The 18,598-nt window shown below is 40.2% G+C and overlaps 1 protein-coding gene across 2 annotated transcripts in view; it reads left to right on the top strand.

Moving 5' to 3' along the window:
* Nucleotides 1–18,598, top strand: part of PDSS2 (decaprenyl diphosphate synthase subunit 2) — a 299,455-nt gene that overhangs the window by 180,796 nt on the left and 100,061 nt on the right. For both annotated transcript variants that reach the window (XM_003897975.5, XM_021937652.2), the window contains exon 3: nt 761–959. In XM_003897975.5, the coding sequence (XP_003898024.1) occupies nt 761–959 (199 nt within the window). The remainder of the gene's footprint in view (nt 1–760; nt 960–18,598) is intronic.

Raw genomic sequence — 18,598 nt, 5'->3', positions numbered from 1 at the left:
TACGATTGAGATAATGTAGCTAGGAGCAGTGGCTCACACCTGTTATCCCCACACTTTGGAGTCTGAGGCAGGTGGATCACCTGAGCTCAGGAGTTCAAGACCAGCCTGGGCAACATGGCAAAACCCTGTCTCTATCAAAAATACAAAAGTTAGCCAGGCTTGGTGTCACACACCAAGTAGTCCCAGCTACTCAGGAGGCTGAAGTGGGAAGATTATTTGAGCCTGGGAGGTGGAAGTTACAGTGAGCTGAGATTGCACCACTGCACTCAAACCTGGGTGACAGAGTGAGACCCCATCAAAAAAAAAAAGAGAGAGTGATAGAGAATGTACATAATGCCCTTAGACTAGTATCTGGCACGGATTATATTCTCACTTAAATTGGAATTTCATTAGACAGTACTAAGGAGTCTCAGAAATCTTGAAGTTATGAGCATGAGGAAAGTATACCAAGAGCACAATGTCTAAATGGAGCTGTGGAGGGTGGCCCTCCACTGGCCAACTTCTATCTGGGATATCCTAGTGACTTGTGGGGAAGAGTGAGGAGTATTACAGAGAAGGAAGGTGTCAAGATCTTCTTACAGATCCCAAACTGCTCAGTAGAGAGGCCTCTATTTAAAGCTTCATTAGAAAGATATAATACTCCCCCCCAAAAAAAGTGGGTGGCAACCTATGGAATATTTTATTGTTGAAAACTGAAATCAGACATTAGTGATAAAACGGTATTCTTGATACTCTAACAACTCTTACCTTTATGTTTTAGTCAAAGAAGTTTGGCAGAGATCACAGAGCTTATTCATACTGCTCTCCTTGTACATCGTGGGATAGTAAATTTAAATGAGTTGCAATCATCTGATGGTCCACTGAAAGACATGCAATTTGGAAATAAAATTGCTATCCTGAGTGGAGACTTTCTTCTAGCAAATGCCTGCAATGGACTTGCTCTGCTACAGAACACCAAGGTAAAAATGGGCAGGGTTTGGTTGTACCTGAATGGCTTCAGGCAGCAATTAGTTGGCTGCTGGAGCCACAGGTCTGTGTGTCCTCCTGCCCCAACTCCCCTCATGTGCATGCTCAGTAAACAGTAAAACTGTGATGAACATGATGATGGCAGTGTTAGTACCAGGCAAAGCGTAAATGCTAGGAACGAGTTTTGAAAGTAATTTTTTTTTCTGATTATGGATGAAATTATTAATTATAGAATAGGGTTAAATCTTCAAAGAAAATATAAGTAAATATTACCTATAAGCCCACTATCCAGAGATAATCACTGCTGGTTTATATCTTCATGTATTTCCTTGTAGTCTTTTTCTGTTGTTCATTAATGCCTTTATATATATTTTTTTGTAATATATATGAGAACTTGCTATGTATAAGGTTTTTTTAATCCTGCCTATTTTTTCTTACTTAATATTATGATGTGAGCATGTTCCCATGGTTATAACTTTTTTTATAATATCCAATCACTTAGATATAATACCTCTTATTTAACAAATTCCTCATTGTTGGACATTGAGGTTGCTTCTTATTTTTACTATCATAAGTAGATCTTCAGTAAAGATCTTTGCATATCAATTTTCCTTATTCCAGATTATTTCTTTAAGATAAAGACCTAGAAGTGATTCAAAGGGTTAAACATTTTTAGTGTTTTTGGTTTTTTTTTTTTCCTTTTGTTATATAGACATGGTCTCACTCTATCACCCAGGCTCAAGGCCGGGTGCGGTGGCTCACTCCCGTAATCCCAGCACTTTGGGAGGCCAGGGAGGGTGGATCACCTGAGGTCGGGAGTTCGAGACCAGCCTGCCAACATAGTGAAACCCCGTCTCTACTAAAAATAAAAAATGAGCTGGGCGTGGTGGCGCATGCCTGTAATCCCAGCTACTCGGGAGGCTGAAGCAGGAGAACCTCTTGAACCCAGGAGGTAGAGGTTGCAGTGAGCCGAGATTGAGCCATTGCACTCCACCCTGGGAGGTTGCAGTGAGCTGAGATCGCGCCACCGCACTCCAGCCTGGGCGACAGAGTGAGACTCTGTCTCAAAAAAAATAAAAATAAAAATAAAAAAATAAAGTGCGGTAGCATAATCATAGCTTACTTCAGCCTCAAACTCCTGGGCTCAAGCCATCTCTTACCTTAGCCTCCTGAGTAGCTACAGGCAACACCATGCCTGGCTAATTTTTAAAAACTTTTTGTGGAGACAGAGTCTCACTGTGTTTTCCAGGCTTGTCTTGAACTCCTGGCCTCAAACGATCCTCCCACCTCAACCTCCCAAAGTGCTGCAATTACAGTATGAGATTAATCCCAGCCACTACAAGGATTAAGGCCACCACACCTGGCCACATTTTTAGTATTCTTGATACATATTGCCAACCTGCTTTATGGAAGGGTTATAGAGGTATTTCTTGTTATATCAGTTAGGATTAGGTTTGATTATAAGGTAACAGTGCCCTATAAGATAGGAATTTATTTTTTTTCTCATGTAAAATCACCTAGGAGTAGGCAGTCAAAAGTTGGTGTAGTGATTCTGCAAAGTCAGGGATCCAGGCTCCTTCTATCTTACGGTTCTGCCATCCTTATCTTACCACATCATGGCCTGAGGCAGTTGCCATTATGGCCTCCCTCCAGTCAATAGAAGGAGGAAGGACATAAAAGGGCAGATCTCCTTCCCTTGAAGGTTGGATCAGTGTACATCCTAGTTTGCTAAAGCAGAGTCCCGGTGTAAGCCAGCTATCCTGGGATCTCATCTGATTTAGCATTTGTCCTGGATTTTTCATTTTTTAACAGAGAATTATTACTAATAATTATATTAGAATAAGTTGGGATGAGTTTGGTAGATCCCCACTTAGTACTTCCAGCCTCTGTTTTTGTTTTTGTGTAGTGTAACATACTAGTATTGTGAGACCCTTACACAGTGGAGAGAGTTCTCATTATCAGTTGTCCTTTTTTCCTTTTTTTTCTTTTTTGAAACAGGGTCTTACTCTGTCACCTAGGCTGGAGTGCAGTGGTGCAATCACTGTAGCCTCACCCTCCCTGATTAAAGCGATCCTCCTACCTCAGTGTCCCGAGTAGCTGGGACCACAGGTGCATACAACCACACCCGGCTAATTTTTTGTATTTTTTTTTTCAGAGACGGGCTTTTGCCTTTCACCATGTTGCCCAGGCTGGTCTTGAACTCCTGGGCTCAAGAAATCCTCCTGTGTTGGCCTCCCAAAGTGCTGGGATTACAGGGATGAGCCACTGTGCCTAGCTTCATTTTAAGTTGTTAGGAAATCTGAAAGATACCAGAAATAACATCTCTTTTCCCAACCCTTTCAGGCACAACTAATACTTCCCAGTCAAGGACAGAATGCAGGGCAATTGCTAATACAGTAAAGTACACTCAGACACAAATGTCTAGGGGCAGCTAACTGTTTCCTGTATCAGGTGGTGGGAAAAGTTTTGATGCTGCTGCCCCAGCTGGCTGTGTAGTGTGTTACCCAATTGTACTGTAGCCCATGCGTGACCTGCAAGAGTCACAAAGCCACCAGGTACCAGTTGATAAGTTCAGTGGGAAACAGTAAATTATAGGTTTGGGTGTCTGTAAAATATATATGGGAAATCAAGGCTGATCAGCTCTGCTAGGGAGCAAGTATAGCGTAGACTGAGCACACTTGCTTGTACAGTGTAAATCTATAACTATTTTATTGCTTGGCAACACTTAGTTTTTGCAGTAAATCTTTTTGGCAGCAGTAAACTGAAAAAACTAAAAGTATGTGTTTCATTTTTTAAGTATTGATTTTTTTTCTTAAGAAAGTTAATAAGGAATGTATATTAATAACTTGAAAAAAATGTTTGTTGACATTTACTAACCACTGTGGAGGCCATAGTGGTATCACTGACCACATGAAAAGAAGAAGAGTAAAGTCTGTCAAAGAAGTATCAGGATTTACTTTATGCAGCTGCAGAAGGTATATATCCATACCACTCTGCAACACAACTTATATTTAGAGAAATGACTATTCTAAGTGATTTCACTAATTATCGACTACAAGTGTTTATGTGTATATAGGAAAAGGGAAGCAATAGTTCTTTTGTTTCGTTGTCAGAAGAACTATGAAAGCAGTTAACTAATTCCAGTTTTAGTTCAGTGTCATCAGGTATTTCAAATAAGTGTATCATTTAAGTTAGTTCTACAAATGGTTTCATTTTTTTCTTTCCATTCATTCATGGGATTAAGGTAAAGCTTTTGGAAGTATATTCTGTTAAACATAAAGCCTTTATGAGTGAGATTGGAAATTCAGTTTAAAAGTTCAATATAGAAAGACCGGGCGCGGTGGCTCAAGCCTGTAATCCCTGCACTTTGGGAGGCCAACGCAGGCGGATCACAAGATCACAAGCTCTAGACCATCCTGGCTAACACGGTGAAACCCCGTCTCTATTAAAAATACAAAAACTTAGCTGGGCGTGGTGGCGGTCACCTGTAGTCCCAGCTACTTGGGAGGCTGAAGCAGGAGAATGGCGTGAACCCGGGAGGCAGAGTTTGCAGTGAGCCGAGATTGTGCCACTGCACTCCAGCCTCGGCAACAGAGTGAGACTCCGTCTCAAAAAATAAATACATAAAAGTTCAATGTAGAAAATAAAATTATTAGTTTATAGTAACAATAGAAGTGCAAATTTTGGTGAAGCACAGTGTTGTGGTAAAAACAATGTTTTTTTACTACATTAAGCCACCCGTGGAGTAGTTGGCATTGGTTGTGGCACACAATTGATTATTACATCTAAATGAGCACCGAAAGTCTTCTATTTTAGTAGAAGCTATTGTTACATCAAAATTTATAAATATCTGAATAGTCACAGTCACTGCACTGTAAGATTTGGGAGTTGTAGCTGATGTCAGATAAAAAATACACTTCAGGCCGGGCACGGTGGCTCATGCCTGTAATCCCAGCACTTTGGGAGGCTGAAGTGGGTGGATCACCTGAGATCAGGAGTTCGAGACCAGTCTGACCAAGATGGTGAAATCCCGTCTCTACTAAAAATGCAAAAAACATTAGCCGAGCATGGTGGCACATGCGTGTAATCCCAGCTACTTGGGAGGATGAGGCACGAGAATCACTTGAACCGGGGTGGTGGAGGTAGCAGTGAGCCGAGATGGCGCCATTGCACTCTAGCCTAGGCAACAAGAGCGAAACTCTGTCTCCAAAAAAAAAAAAAAAATTCGACAGAGCAGTGTGTGCCTTTTCTCTTTTTTTTTTTTTTTTTTTGAGACGGAGTCTCGCTCTGTCGCCCAGCTGGAGCTCAGTGGCCGGATCTCAGGTCACTGCAAGCTCCGCCTCCCGGGTTTACGCCATTCTCCTGCCTCAGCCTCCCGAGTAGCTGGGACCACAGGCGCCCGCCACTTCGCCCGGCTAGTTTTTTGTATTTTTTAGTAGAGACGGGGTTTCACCGTGTTAGCCAGGATGGTCTCGATCTCCTGACCTCGTGATCCACCCGTCTCGGCCTCCCAAAGTGCTGGGATTACAGGCTTGAGCCACCGCGCCGAGACGGAGTCTCGCTCTGTCGCCCAGCTGGAGCTCAGTGGCCGGATCTCAGGTCACTGCAAGCTCCGCCTCCCAGGTTTACGCCATTCTCCTGCCTCAGCCTCCCGAGTAGCTGGGACTACAGGCGCCCGCCACCTCACCCGGCTAGTTTTTTGTATTTTTTTTTTAGTAGAGACGGGGTTTCACCATGTTAGCCAGGATGGTCTCGATCTCCTGACCTCGTGATCCGCCCGTCTCGGCCTCCCAAAGTGCAGGGATTACAGGCGTGAGCCACCGTGCCCAGCTGCCTTTTCTCTTTATTGTCTGTCGTTGATCAGATTTTAGAAATCTTTATAAATCAGTCTGTGCCCCCAACAGTGGTATTGAACTTTATTCTAAATGGGTCATCAAAAGTTTGGTGGCATTCCGGTGCGGTGGCTCACGCCTGTATTTCCAGCACTTTGGGAGGCCAAGGCAGGCGGATCCCTTGAGGTCAGGAGTTTGAGACCAGCCTGGCCAACACAGTGAAACCCTGTTTCTACTGAAAATACAAAAATTAGCCAGGTGTGGTGGTGCATGCCTGTAATTCCAGCTACTCAGGAGTCTGAGGCACGAGAATCACTTGAACCCATAAGTTGGAGGTTTCAGTGAGCCAAGATCACGCCACTGTACCTCCAGCCTGGGTGACGGGGTGAAACTCTGTCTCAAAAAAAAAATTTTTTTTTAAATAATAATAATATTTGGCAGCATTTTGTTCAACATCAGTTGAGACTCTTAAATCAAGTATTCAATAAACACAACACTACATGAGACTTTTAGGGAATTACAATTAATGAAAACAAAACAAAGCTTCCATTAGAATTTTTCCCTACAAAAGCAAAGAAGGAATGATATAGACAGTAGGAACTCAAACGATATACAAGATTAAAATTTTCAGTTCTGTAGTTGCGATTTGAAATGTCTCACCTTGCAGGAAGAATCTTGGTGGTGCTCCTACTTTGAATAAATTGCACACGCACACACACACACACACACACACACACAAAGTGAGATTGAGAAGGCCTAGATTTTGCAGCATCTAAATTTGGCAAAACATTGAAAAGAATTATAGAGACAACTTATTTGACAAGTTTTGTCTTATAAAAATATTTGTTAGGCTGGGAACAGTGGCTCACGCCTATAATCCCAGCACTTTGGGAGGTCGAGGTGGGCAGATCACCTGAGGTTGGGAGTTCGAGACCAGCTGGACCAACATGGCGAAACCCTGAAATTAGCAGGGCATGGTAGCACATGTCTGTAATCCCAGCTGCTCAGGAGGCTGAGGCAGGAGAATCGCTTGAACCGAGGAGACGGAGGTTGCAGTGAGCTGAGATTGCACCATTGCACTCCAGCCTGGGCAACAAGAGCGAAACTCCATCTGAAAAAAAAAAAAAAGAAAGAAAAAAGATCTGTTAAAGTAAGATACTCTGATGGAAGCAAAAAGAAAGTGCCTCTAAAAATATTTGGACTGAAATATTTATACTGTTCAATATTTTTAAAATTAGAATTCTGTCCTCCATTTAGCAAATTTACTCTGAACTTATCAGGTAACTTAGAATGTGTAGAAAGAGAATTTTCTCCATAATTGAAAGTATCAATAATTCCAAACTAACTATGTTAAACTGCAACTGTGAAAAATATTGCGGGCAGGTTTTTTTTTGTTTTTTTTTTTTTTTTTTTTAATTTTTTTTTTTTTTTTTGAGACGGAGTCTCACGCTGTGTCACCCAGGCTGGAGTGCAGTGGCGCGATCTCGGCTCACTGCAAGCTCCGCCTCCCAGGTTCACGCCATTCTCCTGCCTCAGCCTCCGAGTAGCTGGGACTACAGGCGCCCGCCACCACGCCAGGCTAGTTTTTTGTATTTTTAGTAGAGACGGGGTTTCACCATGTTAGCCAGGATGGTCTCGATCTCCTGACCTCATGATCCACCCGCCTCGGCCTCCCAAAGTGCTGGGATTACAGGCTTGAGCCACCGCGCCCGGCCAGGTTTATTTTTAAATACCATATTTTAATGAACACATTCTTCAGAAAAATGCCAATGACACAATATTAGAGACAGATATGGCTAAGAAATGGATTAAACCATGTAAATATACATCAATAATAATTCTTCTCATTATTTTTAAATATTCAGATAATCAGTATAAAGAAATTATTGTTTTATTGTATGCACATGTATGTTATCTTTATTGCTTTTGAAATTTTATTTTTGAAAATAGTTTTTGAGGGGCTGGGCGCGGTGGCTCAAGCCTGTAATCCCAGCACTTTGGGAGGCCGAGACGGGCGGATCACGAGGTCAGGAGATCGAGACCATCCTGGCTAACATGGTGAAACCCCGTCTCTACTAAAAATACAAAAAACTAGCCGGGCGAGGTGGCGGGCGCCTGTAGTCCCAGCTACTCCGGAGGCTGAGGCAGGAGAATGGCGTAAACCCGGGAGGCGGAGCTTGCAGTGACCTGAGATCCGGCCACTGCACTCCAGCCCGGGCTACAGAGCAAGACTCCGTCTAAAAAAAAAAAAAAAAAAAAAAAAAAAAAGAAAATAGTTTTTGAATAGAACCAGTTGAGTCCACCAATCTAATAAAATCAGCTGTTTGTTAATAAATACATATTTCAAAAAGTATAAAATTTTAGTTGTTTCAGCGCTTCTTTTAACTGTTGTGTCCCAGTTTGCATGATAAATTATATAATATTCACACTTTAAAGATCTTTCTCATAAGTTATATGAGATTTTTCTGCTTACATCCTGTTGACCAGAATTTAATTATATAGCCATACCTAGCTGTAAGGGAAGCTAGAAAATGTAATTTTTATTGTAGATCATCATGGATCCCGCCAAAAATCTGGAAGATACAGATAACAGATACTAGAAGACAAGTAACATTCTGCCCTACCTTCTCATCATGTGTTTGCATTTTTGGCTAGCACATATGAGGTAGACCTGCTGAATTTAAGGGAGAAAGTAGTATAGTAACTTTAATATCTAATTTATATTCATATTTTTTAAAAAGCTAAAGTAAAAAATGAATTGATCCTATTAAGCAGACTATTAGAGAATCTTGGTCAGGCATGGTGACTGACACCTATCATCCCAGTACTTTGGGAGATGGAGGTGGGAGGATAGCTGGAGCCCAGGAGTTGGAGACCAGCCTGGGCAACATAGCAAGACCCTGTCTCTACAGGAAAAAAAAAAAAGGCAGGCATGGTGGTACATGCCGTTAGTCCTAGCTACTTAGCAGGCTGAGGTGGTAGGATTGCTTGAGCCTAGGAGGTGGAGGCTGCATTGAGCTATGAATGCACCACTCTTTCTCTAGCCTGGGCAATAGAGCGCGTCTCAAAAAAAAAAAAAAAAAAAAGAGAGAGAGGGAGAATCTGATGTCTCTCTCCAATTCTATTTTTTTCATCTCAAATTTCTCTCTCCTTTATGCATATAGTATACTTCCATGGGCCCCACTAAATTCTCTCCTTCACTGGAATTCACATGTTAATGGAAGGTGAGTGGTTCTTTGCCCCTGGGACTCACAGACTGTATCATCCATCTTTCCTTTTCACCATATTTGCAGTGGTCTGTGATAAAACTTAGCCCTTGTTTGGAGAAGAAAGAGGCCTCATAAAGTGCAGGTCAGACATAGTGTCTGGACACCTTGAGCTGCACATGACCAGCTCTAGCTTCACAGGCTGGCCGTTCATGGGTTAGACCTACAAAGCTGAGGGGAGGAGATATTCTGAACCTATTGCTTGATAGTACCTAGGTCCACGTTTTGGTAATTTGTCTCGGTATGGTCCCCATCTTAGAAAACCAAGACTCATTGCCTTTAGACAAATTTCTATTTGTTTTCTGCAATCATTCGTTTTAACTTTGAACTATTTTGATGAAATCTTACATAAGGTTAAAATGGTGATAACATAATCATGTTAAATGATACAAACAAATAATCACTAGTTTAAACTGCTTCCCTTTATGGGACTGGTATTTAACATGTTCCTTTTTCTTAGCTAGCTTGTGTCAGTCACACATGCTTTTTTTCAATATGGTTCAAGTACAGTGAAAATGGAAGCTTTACTCTCATCAAAATCAAATCAGATTCACAGCCTGTGAAATCCACTCTTGGTGTTTTGCATTCAGAAGCATCACTATAAATGTTCCAGAGTCTAAGACCTCCACCATCTGCTCCATTAGGCACTGGATTTCAGTAGCACTACTTGATTTACAAAAAGAAAAAGAAAAACTTAGCATATCCAAGCAACTATTCAGCCTGAAGCTTCTTGAAATAAGAATGATCTGGCATTTCCTTCCCCTTCAGTGAGCCCCATGCCTTCATGGTCTCTGCACAGGTTTACACCTTTAAATTTGCATTTTATCAACCTTTCTCTGGTGAGGAATTTTTTCCTTTTTAGGCTATGGTATGTTTTTTTCTGAATTTGATAGTTGTATGTTGAATTGAAGGCTTTATTCTGTGCAGCCCTCCTGTTAATCTCAAATGTGAATCTCTTGCACCTTGTTCTTCAAAGGGTCATTGAAGGCTCTACCAGGTCAATTTCAAAAAAAAAAAAAAAAAAAGCCTTAGGGGTTCACTTTTTGTGAAAGACCTTAAGAACCATGCCCAGGCTCTGTAATTGATCTTCAAATCAAGGCTTTTAGTATCTCTCTTTTAATCATAATAGATGATTTTCAAATCAGGTGCACAGTATTTTAAACTGAGGAAACTGTGAATTACTAAAGTTCTTGAAAGTCAGGAATTCCCTTTGATAAAGCAAATCTCCCATATTCAGAGCCAGTTTCTTTCATTTAAATACTTGGCAATATTTTCATCAGAATAATTTAAGGAAAGGGAAGTTATATCTCAAAAGAGGACTTATTTTATCAAGTGAGCTCCCAGAAGCTTAAGTTGATTAAGAGTGATAGTAACTATGGGTTTTTTGGAAGGAGGAGGTGGCAATAAATATTTCTTTGGAGTAGTATTGTATTAAAACTTTTTTTTTTTGAGACAAAGTTTTGCTCTTGTCACCCAGGCTGGAGTGCAGTGGCGTGATCTTGGCTCACTGCAACCTCTGCCTCTTGGGTTCAAGTGATTCTCCTACCTCAGCCTCCCAAGTAGCTGGGATTACAGGCGCCCACCACCATACCCGGCTAATTTTTTGTATTTTTAGTAGATGGGGTTTTGCCATGTTGGGCAGGCTGGTCTTGAACTCCTAACCTCGGGTGATCCACCCACCTCAGCCTCCCAAGGTGCTAGGATTACAGGCGTGAGCCACCACGTCCGGCCAAGTTTTCTTATCTCTACATATGGTTAATGTCTTGGTAAAGTTAGATTCTATTTAATGATGTTTTAGTTTTCTTTTATAAGAAAGAAAATTTGTCAACAATAGCAACATAAATAGATACCACAGCAAGAGGAAACAGGCAAAACTTAATACAGAATTTCTGTTTATAATATGTCACTGTTTTTTCACAGTGACAGCCTGCTTTTTCTTTGAGGGTGTATATTTAACTTGATAATTAAAGTTGGCATATTTGTAGCAACTTTAATTTTTTATGACTTATTCATTCTACCAATTTGTCATTGTCTTGTGCTACTCGATTCTTGTCTGAATTTCTATATGATGTGTTTATCTCTGTACTTCTCATGGGGCAGCCATTAGATGAAGGGTTCTGCAGTCAAATGAAATTCAGAGCTGTTTTATAATTGCCAAGGGTAAAATTAGCAGAGTCAATTATTTTCCCTTTGGCTTTTCCCTGAAGATATTAGGGGTCTTCAAAGTAACTGCCGTAGGTAATACTTAGATTTTTAAATATCTCCAAGTATAGAAATTGGCTTATTAATCCTCTGGTAATTGCCTTCTTACCATTATAGATGTAGTCACATAAATGCAGATTAACAAGATTTTTAATTCAAGAGTGAATTTAAAAATTAATGCTTGGGTTTTCATTCGTTTTCAATTATGGAACATAAGGGCAACTTTTTATTTTAGTACTTCACTGTATAAAGACCTGGACTAAAAGGCCTCAGAATGCCTCTTTTTAAATCATACATTTCCTGATTCCATTGGGATAAGTTGCTCTATATTGTGTCCATGTAGAACATCACTGGATACTGTAGTGATGTGGTCATGCCAGAATCTAAAATTCTAGTGTTTGAGCAGCAAGCTATCAGTGAGACATGCTGACTAATTGGAAGGGAAATCATGAAATGGAGAAGTACTATAATTTCGAAATCTAGCTGGCCATTAACAGGCTTCCTCTGGTCTTTGTATTTATTTAGACTGGGTTTGTATTTAGGATTAAGCCACAGTGCAAATAAGACTGTGTGGATTACTACCTGTCATCTTGTTTTTGAAAATAGTCTTTTACTTTACATATATAATGATAAGCCTAGTATTTAAAGAATGGAATTTATCACGTTATTTTTTTTCTTTGCAGTCATTTTAATTTAATGGACCTATTGCTATATATCAGATTGGAGACTGTGAGTCAGCCTGTATCTTGTCTAAACACCCAAGAGCATTGTCATGATGTCATTTCTGGAGGTTGTTCTGTTAAGCATTAGTGATTTATACTTCTGGATAACCAGTGGCACAGATGTACTCTTTACATAGCTGATGTATTTCCTTATGTTAACTTTGTTTTCCTAAAGGCATAAATATGTTATTTACAATGAAGTGTTTTGTTTGTACAAATATGCTCAATTTATGCATATAAATCTCCTTTTACACCATCTATATAGTTTAATAAAGACATTATTGTCTATTTGTGTTTGTCTTATCTGTTGTATTAATTTTACTTCCAAATTCATGTTAAGTTGAAACCTAAAAACATGTATTAAGTTTTTCCCTGTCTTATGCATTTAAAATAGGCATTATTATGATAGTGTTCATGGTTTTGCTTACACTATTTTACTTGTGGAAATTATTTAATATCTTTTAGGCTCTTTAGTTTGACATTCAAGTGTATGTATTTTTTATACATGTAACCCACTCAAGTGTAGATTTGCATGACTAGGGTAAAGTGATGCAGAAGGTGGCAAGTGGGGTGTCATACAGTATAACAGCAAAAGAGACTGTCTCCGTATCAATTAAATAGAAAAGTCAAAATGGCATCATAAAATTATTTAAGAATCCCAAAATTAGCTTCTGTACTTTTTTTTCTTATTTGCTATTATAGTCACATGTTAAACAGAGACAGTATCCATTTTCTGATCATGCTTCCTTGGTCTTTAAAGTGAAAGTAATAAATGATTAGTGTGTGCAAATTATACTAGAAATAAGATGAATTTTAAATAATATTAAAACCTGGAACTTTGCCCATTTTGAAGCCACAAGACAATGGAACGTAGTAGCTTTTTGGCATAGGAAGGTTAAATGCCATCAGGTGAAATTGACATTTCTCTGGGTATCAAAGCAGAAACCTGACAACAAGGAAAAGGAGCAAGAGCAGCTTACATGTTTCTTCAATATGCCTGGCATTCAAAGACACCTTTTTTTTTTTTTTCAATCTTGCTCTGTCACCCAGGCTGGAGTGCAGTGGTTCAGTCTCGGCTCACTGCAACTTCTGCCCCTTGGGCTCAAGCAATTCTTCTGTCTCAGCCTCCCGAGTAGCTGGGATTACAGGTGCCTGCCACCACGCCCGGCTAATTTTTGTATTTTTAGTAGAGACAGGGTTTCACCATGTTGGCCAGGCTGGTCTTTAACTCCACACCTCAGGTGATTCACCCACCTCAGCCTCCCAAAGTGCTGAGATTACAGGCATAAACCACCGCGCCTGGCCAAGGACACCCTTTTTAAAAAGAAAAAAAAAAATCTGTGTTCTATAATACCAGCAAATAAACAAAATAGGAAAACAAACTGAACGAGAAATATTTGTTAAATCATTTTTAAATGTTGACATATAAAGGGAAATTAGGTTTAATAAGAGGATGAGGGTAGATACTGATTTTTTAATGCATATTTAATTTCTAATATTCCTTTTTAAATTTTTTTTAATTATTTTTATTTATTTATTTTTTGTAATAGAGACAAGGTCTCACTATCTTGCCCAGGCTGGTGCTGAACTCCTGGGCTCAAATGATCCTCCCATCTTGGCCTCCCCAAGTGTTTGAATTACAGGCGTTAAGCCACTGTGCCCAGCCAAGTTTCCTTTTTTTTTTTTTTTTTTTTTTTTTTTGAGACAGAGTCTCATTCTGTCACCCAGGCTGGAGTTGCAGTGGCACAATCCTGGCTCATTACAACCTCTGCCTCCCGGGTTCAAGCGATTCTCCTACCTCAGCCTCTCGAGTAGCTGGGACTATGGGCATGTGCCACCATGCCCAGTTAATTTTTGTATTTTTAACAGAGGTTGGGTTTCACTGTGTTACAGAATGGTCTTGATCTCCTGACCTCGTGATCCGCCTGCCTTGGGCTCCCCAAATGCTGGGATTACAGGTGTGAGCCATCTTGCCTGGCTCACAGTTTTCCTTTTTCTTAGCACGAGAGAAATCATGCTTTCCTCTGATGTTTCTCGACTTGAAGATCCTTGGTTTATATCTTCTTGAAAGGAGAAAGTATAAGTCAAGAAGGTGAGTGGCAATTTTTTCTGAAATAATAAGTAAAAGGAGAAAGAATAGAAAACTGGAGGATGAAGGTTGAAGAGGATGTATATACACTTTAGAGATTACCTGAGGTGAAATTAACCGAGTTGTGAACAGTGTGTTAGGCTGTTCTTGCATTGCAATAAAGAAATACCTGAGACGGTCTGGGCACGGTGGCTCACACCTGTAATTCTAGCACTTTGGGAGGCCCAGGCAGGTTGATCACCCGAGGTCAGGAGTTCGAGACCAGCCTGGCCAACATGCCAAAACCCCATCTCTACTAAAAATACAAAAAATTAGCTGGGCATGGTGGCAGGCACCTATAATCCCAGCTACTTGAGAGGCTGAGGCAGGAGAATTGCTTGAACCCAGAAAGCAGAGATTGCAGTGAACTGAGATTGCGCCACTGTACTGCAGCCTGGGTGAAAGAGTGAAACTCCATCAGAAAGAAAGAAAGAAAGAGAGAAAGAAGAAGAACAAGAAGGAGGAGGAAGACAAGGAGGGAGGGAGGGAGGGAGGGAGGGAAATACCTGAGACTGGGTAATTTTGTAAAGAGAACAGGTTTAATTGGCTTATGGTTCTTCAGACTTTACAGGAAGCATGGTGCTGGCACCTGCTCTGCTTCTAGGAAGGCCTTAGGAAGTTTACAATCATGGCAGAAGGCAGAGTGGGAGCAGGGACGTCACATGGTGAAAGCAGTAGCAATGGGAAGGAGGTGCCACATACTTTTAAACTACCAGATCTCCCAAGACCTCACTCACTATTGTGAAGACAGCACCAAGCCGTAAGGGATCTGCCCCCATGATCCAAACACCTCCCACCAGGCCCTGCCTCCTGCATTGGGGATTACAGTTCAACATGAGATTTGGGTAGGGACAGAAAGAGACACAGTGTACAAGCCTGCTGGAGTGAAGAAAGGATAGACAGAGAAGAGATACTCAGTCAGGCAGCCGCAGATGCAAAGGCAGGAATCAGCTGTCCATCCACCCAGTACTTAGCAAACTCCTAACTCAGAAAGTTCCTTAGGTGAGATCATTAGAAAGGGAAAAGAAGATTACTAAATAACTCAACCCTGAAAATAGATTTTTTTTCTCACTCTGGCTTTGAAGAACTAGCAATTTATGTCCATGAAAATGGAGGGGGAAGGCTGATTTAATTAATTTTACTTCTGGAAGGTAGGAAATGGGATTTACAAAAATCAAGGTTGCTAAATGTATTATATATAATATTGCCATAGTCAATATATTTCTGTCTTTCATGGCCAACCATGGTGTGAGGTTCAACTGAATTTGAATACCATAAGCAAAAGACAATTTAAGCTTATCCAAAAGAGTCTATGTGACTACTTTTCTCATGGATAGCCACATATAGCTCAGTCATGTTAATGTAATTTTGGTTTTAGCATTTCCATCATTTTCTTAAATTCTTAAAGTTGTAAATACGCAACAAAAAATTTACTTAGTCTAAGCCAAAGTTGGTTTATAGGGTCTTAGCCCAGGAGCAAATTTTATTTATTTAGCAGTAGTGATTGGGAAGAGCCCTTTTCTGGCAGCTAATGACCTACTGGAAGACTTATGTGCCCAAGGCAAAGCTGAAGGCCATTAGCCCAACAGGTCATTAACTGACAAATGCCTGACCCTGAGGTCATTTCCGATACTGTAAACTGTGAAAACTTTAAAGTGGGTTCGTTGGAAAGTATGGCTGTGCCAAGCAAGTTTCTTTTTAAGCATTCTGGAAAATTCATTAAATTGTTTGTGGTCATCCCTGTGTCTTAATTGTCATTGTTCTGGGGCCATTTTCAGGGTGCAAAGTCAGGCAGAAACTGGGAAACACCAAAACTACATTGCAAGTCAAGTCTTTGGTTTTTAAAGGATAGTTTCCCTGTCTAGAATATCAGAGTAACTGTTCACTAACAACAGTTTTAGCTACACTCTTGTGGATCACTTATATTTTCATAATATGTTGAGCTACATAGCACTTATGTATTTTACATTCCTAGAGATGACTTGTAAAGCTACAAAGAGAAGTGGAAAGAACCATAAAGTAGAAGTCTGTGGATGGAATTCCTAGCCTTGACTTTTTTTCTCTTTATTTATTTATTTATTTATTTTTTTGAGACGGAGTCTTGCTCTGTTGCCCAGGCTCACTGGGCAATGGCACGGTATCGGCTCACTGCAACTTCCGCCTCCCAGGTTCAAGAGATTCTTCTGCCTCAACCTCCCAGGTAGCTGGGATTAAAGGCATGTGCCACGATGCCTGGGTAGTTTTTTAAATTTTTTTTTGTATTTTTAGTAGAAGTGGGGTTTCACCATGTTGGCCAGGCTGGTCTTGAACTCCTGACCTCAGGTGATCCGCCCGCCTCGGCCTCCCAGAATGCTGGGATTTCTGGCATGAGCCACCACGCCTGGCTTCGTTTTTTCTTTTGTTTCTTTTTAATCCCCCGATAAGCCATTTAACATTGAACTCCTCATTTTACCTCTCAGAATTCCAAATTCAGATCATTCATTCATCCATCTATTATTTCAGACTATCTGATATCTTAATACCCTATTTTTATCAATGAAATTAGAAACTTTATAGTGTAGAAAATTTAATCTTCACTAAAATTACCATCAAATATTTTAGAAATAACAATTTATATTTTTGAGGGCTTACTATATGGTAGGCACCATTTTAAGTGCTTTATCTATATTAACCCATTTAATGTCTCCTGAGGTACAGGGAAAGGATAAGTAATTTCCCTCAAGGTAACACTGCTAGTAAGTGGTAGAGCTGCTGTCTGAATCCAGGCAATCCGACTGCAAAATCCTCATGCTTTACTAAAGTAGAAACCTAACAGACCAACAAAGAACCATGATATATTTTTGCCAACAATTTTTCAGTTACCAATCCTGGAATTTATGGTATCTTAAATAGTTATTAGTTTCTAAATATTGGAATACGTATTTCAATATAAACATTGATAGGGGAGGGGCTTCATGAAACTTTTATTTATTTATTTATTTATTTTGAGATGGAGTCTCATTGTTGCCCAGGCTGGAGTGCAGTGGCACTATCTCAGCTCACTGCAACCTTTGCCTCCCAGGTTCAAGTGATTCTCCTGCCTCAGCCTCCCAAGTAGCTGGGATTATAGGCACCCACTACCACATCCAGCTAATTTTTGTATTTCTAGTAGAGACGGAGTTTTGCCATGTTGGCTATGGCTGGTCTTGAACTCCTGACCTCAGGTGATCCACCTGCCTCAGCCTGCCAAAGTGCTGAGATTACAGGCGTGAGCCACTGTGCCCAGTGAAACATTGTAAATTAGCAACTTATAAGCAAAAGCAACTTTTTTTTTTTTTTTTTTTTTTTTTAGTTTTCTAAAAAAATAAAGGCAGCATCATGTCCATCTCTTAGATCCTTGCTGGTTCCAATATTCTACGGTTCCAAATGTTGTAGATGTTGTAGGAAAGAGTCTAAACTTGCATCTTATAACCAGATCCTGAAAATAGCATGACATATGAAGAAAAACAAAATGATTATAATCAAGGAAAACTGTTAATAAAGTCAGGAAAGTAACAGAGAACCCAATATCTTCAGAGAGCTAAAGATTTTTGTGCATATTTCAGCAATCTAAAGCAGTACCCCAAATTAGTGAAAATTTTATATGGCTTAATTTGTTCAAGTACTTTAAAAACTATAAGGTAATGTATAAATGTAAATTTCTGATAATATCGATTGAGCAAAGTGATAATTCACATTTATATTGAAACAGTTGTGATTTACACAAGTAGGTCACATATTAAAACAGTATTGTTAATTCAAAAAAAAAATTTTGTGTGCATTGCATGAAGCATGAGAAATACCAATTTAAAATCCAATTGGGACAGGCACGGTAGCTCACACCCCTAATCGCAACACTTTGGGAGACCAAGGTGGGCAGATCACTTGAGGCCAGGAGTTTAAGACCAGCCTGGCCAATATAGCAAAACTCCGTATCTACTAAAAATACAAAAATTATCTGGGTGTGGTGACGCATACCTGTAATCCCAGCTACTTGGGAGGTCAAGACACAAGAATTGCTTGAACCTGGTGGGTGGAGGCTGTGGTGAGCCAAGACTGCGCCACTGCACTCCAGCCTGGGTGATAGAGAGAGATCCTGTCTCAGGGGAAAAAAATAAAAGAAGCCAATTGTATGTATATCTTTATAGATTGGAGTATTTCTAACCCAAGTATATCCATTATTATTATTTATTTTTATTATTATTTTGAAAAGACAGGGTCTCACTCTGTACCCCAGGCTGGAGTGCAATAGGGCTACTGTCACTCACCGTAAACTCAAACTCACAGGCTCAGGTAATCCTCCCAACTTAGCCTCCTGAGTAGCTGGGACTACAGCGCAGAACACCATGCCTGGTTAATTTTTTTTAAGTTTTTGTAGAGACAGAATCTCTCTATGGTGTCCAGGCTGGTCTCAAACTCCTGACCTCAAGCTATCCTCCCACCTCAGCCCCCAAAGTGTTGGGA

The sequence above is a fragment of the Papio anubis genome, chromosome 6, assembly GCF_008728515.1.
Source record: "Papio anubis isolate 15944 chromosome 6, Panubis1.0, whole genome shotgun sequence".
In the NCBI taxonomy this organism is placed as follows: domain Eukaryota; kingdom Metazoa; phylum Chordata; class Mammalia; order Primates; family Cercopithecidae; genus Papio; species Papio anubis.
This window is presented reverse-complemented; position numbering and strand designations above follow the sequence as displayed.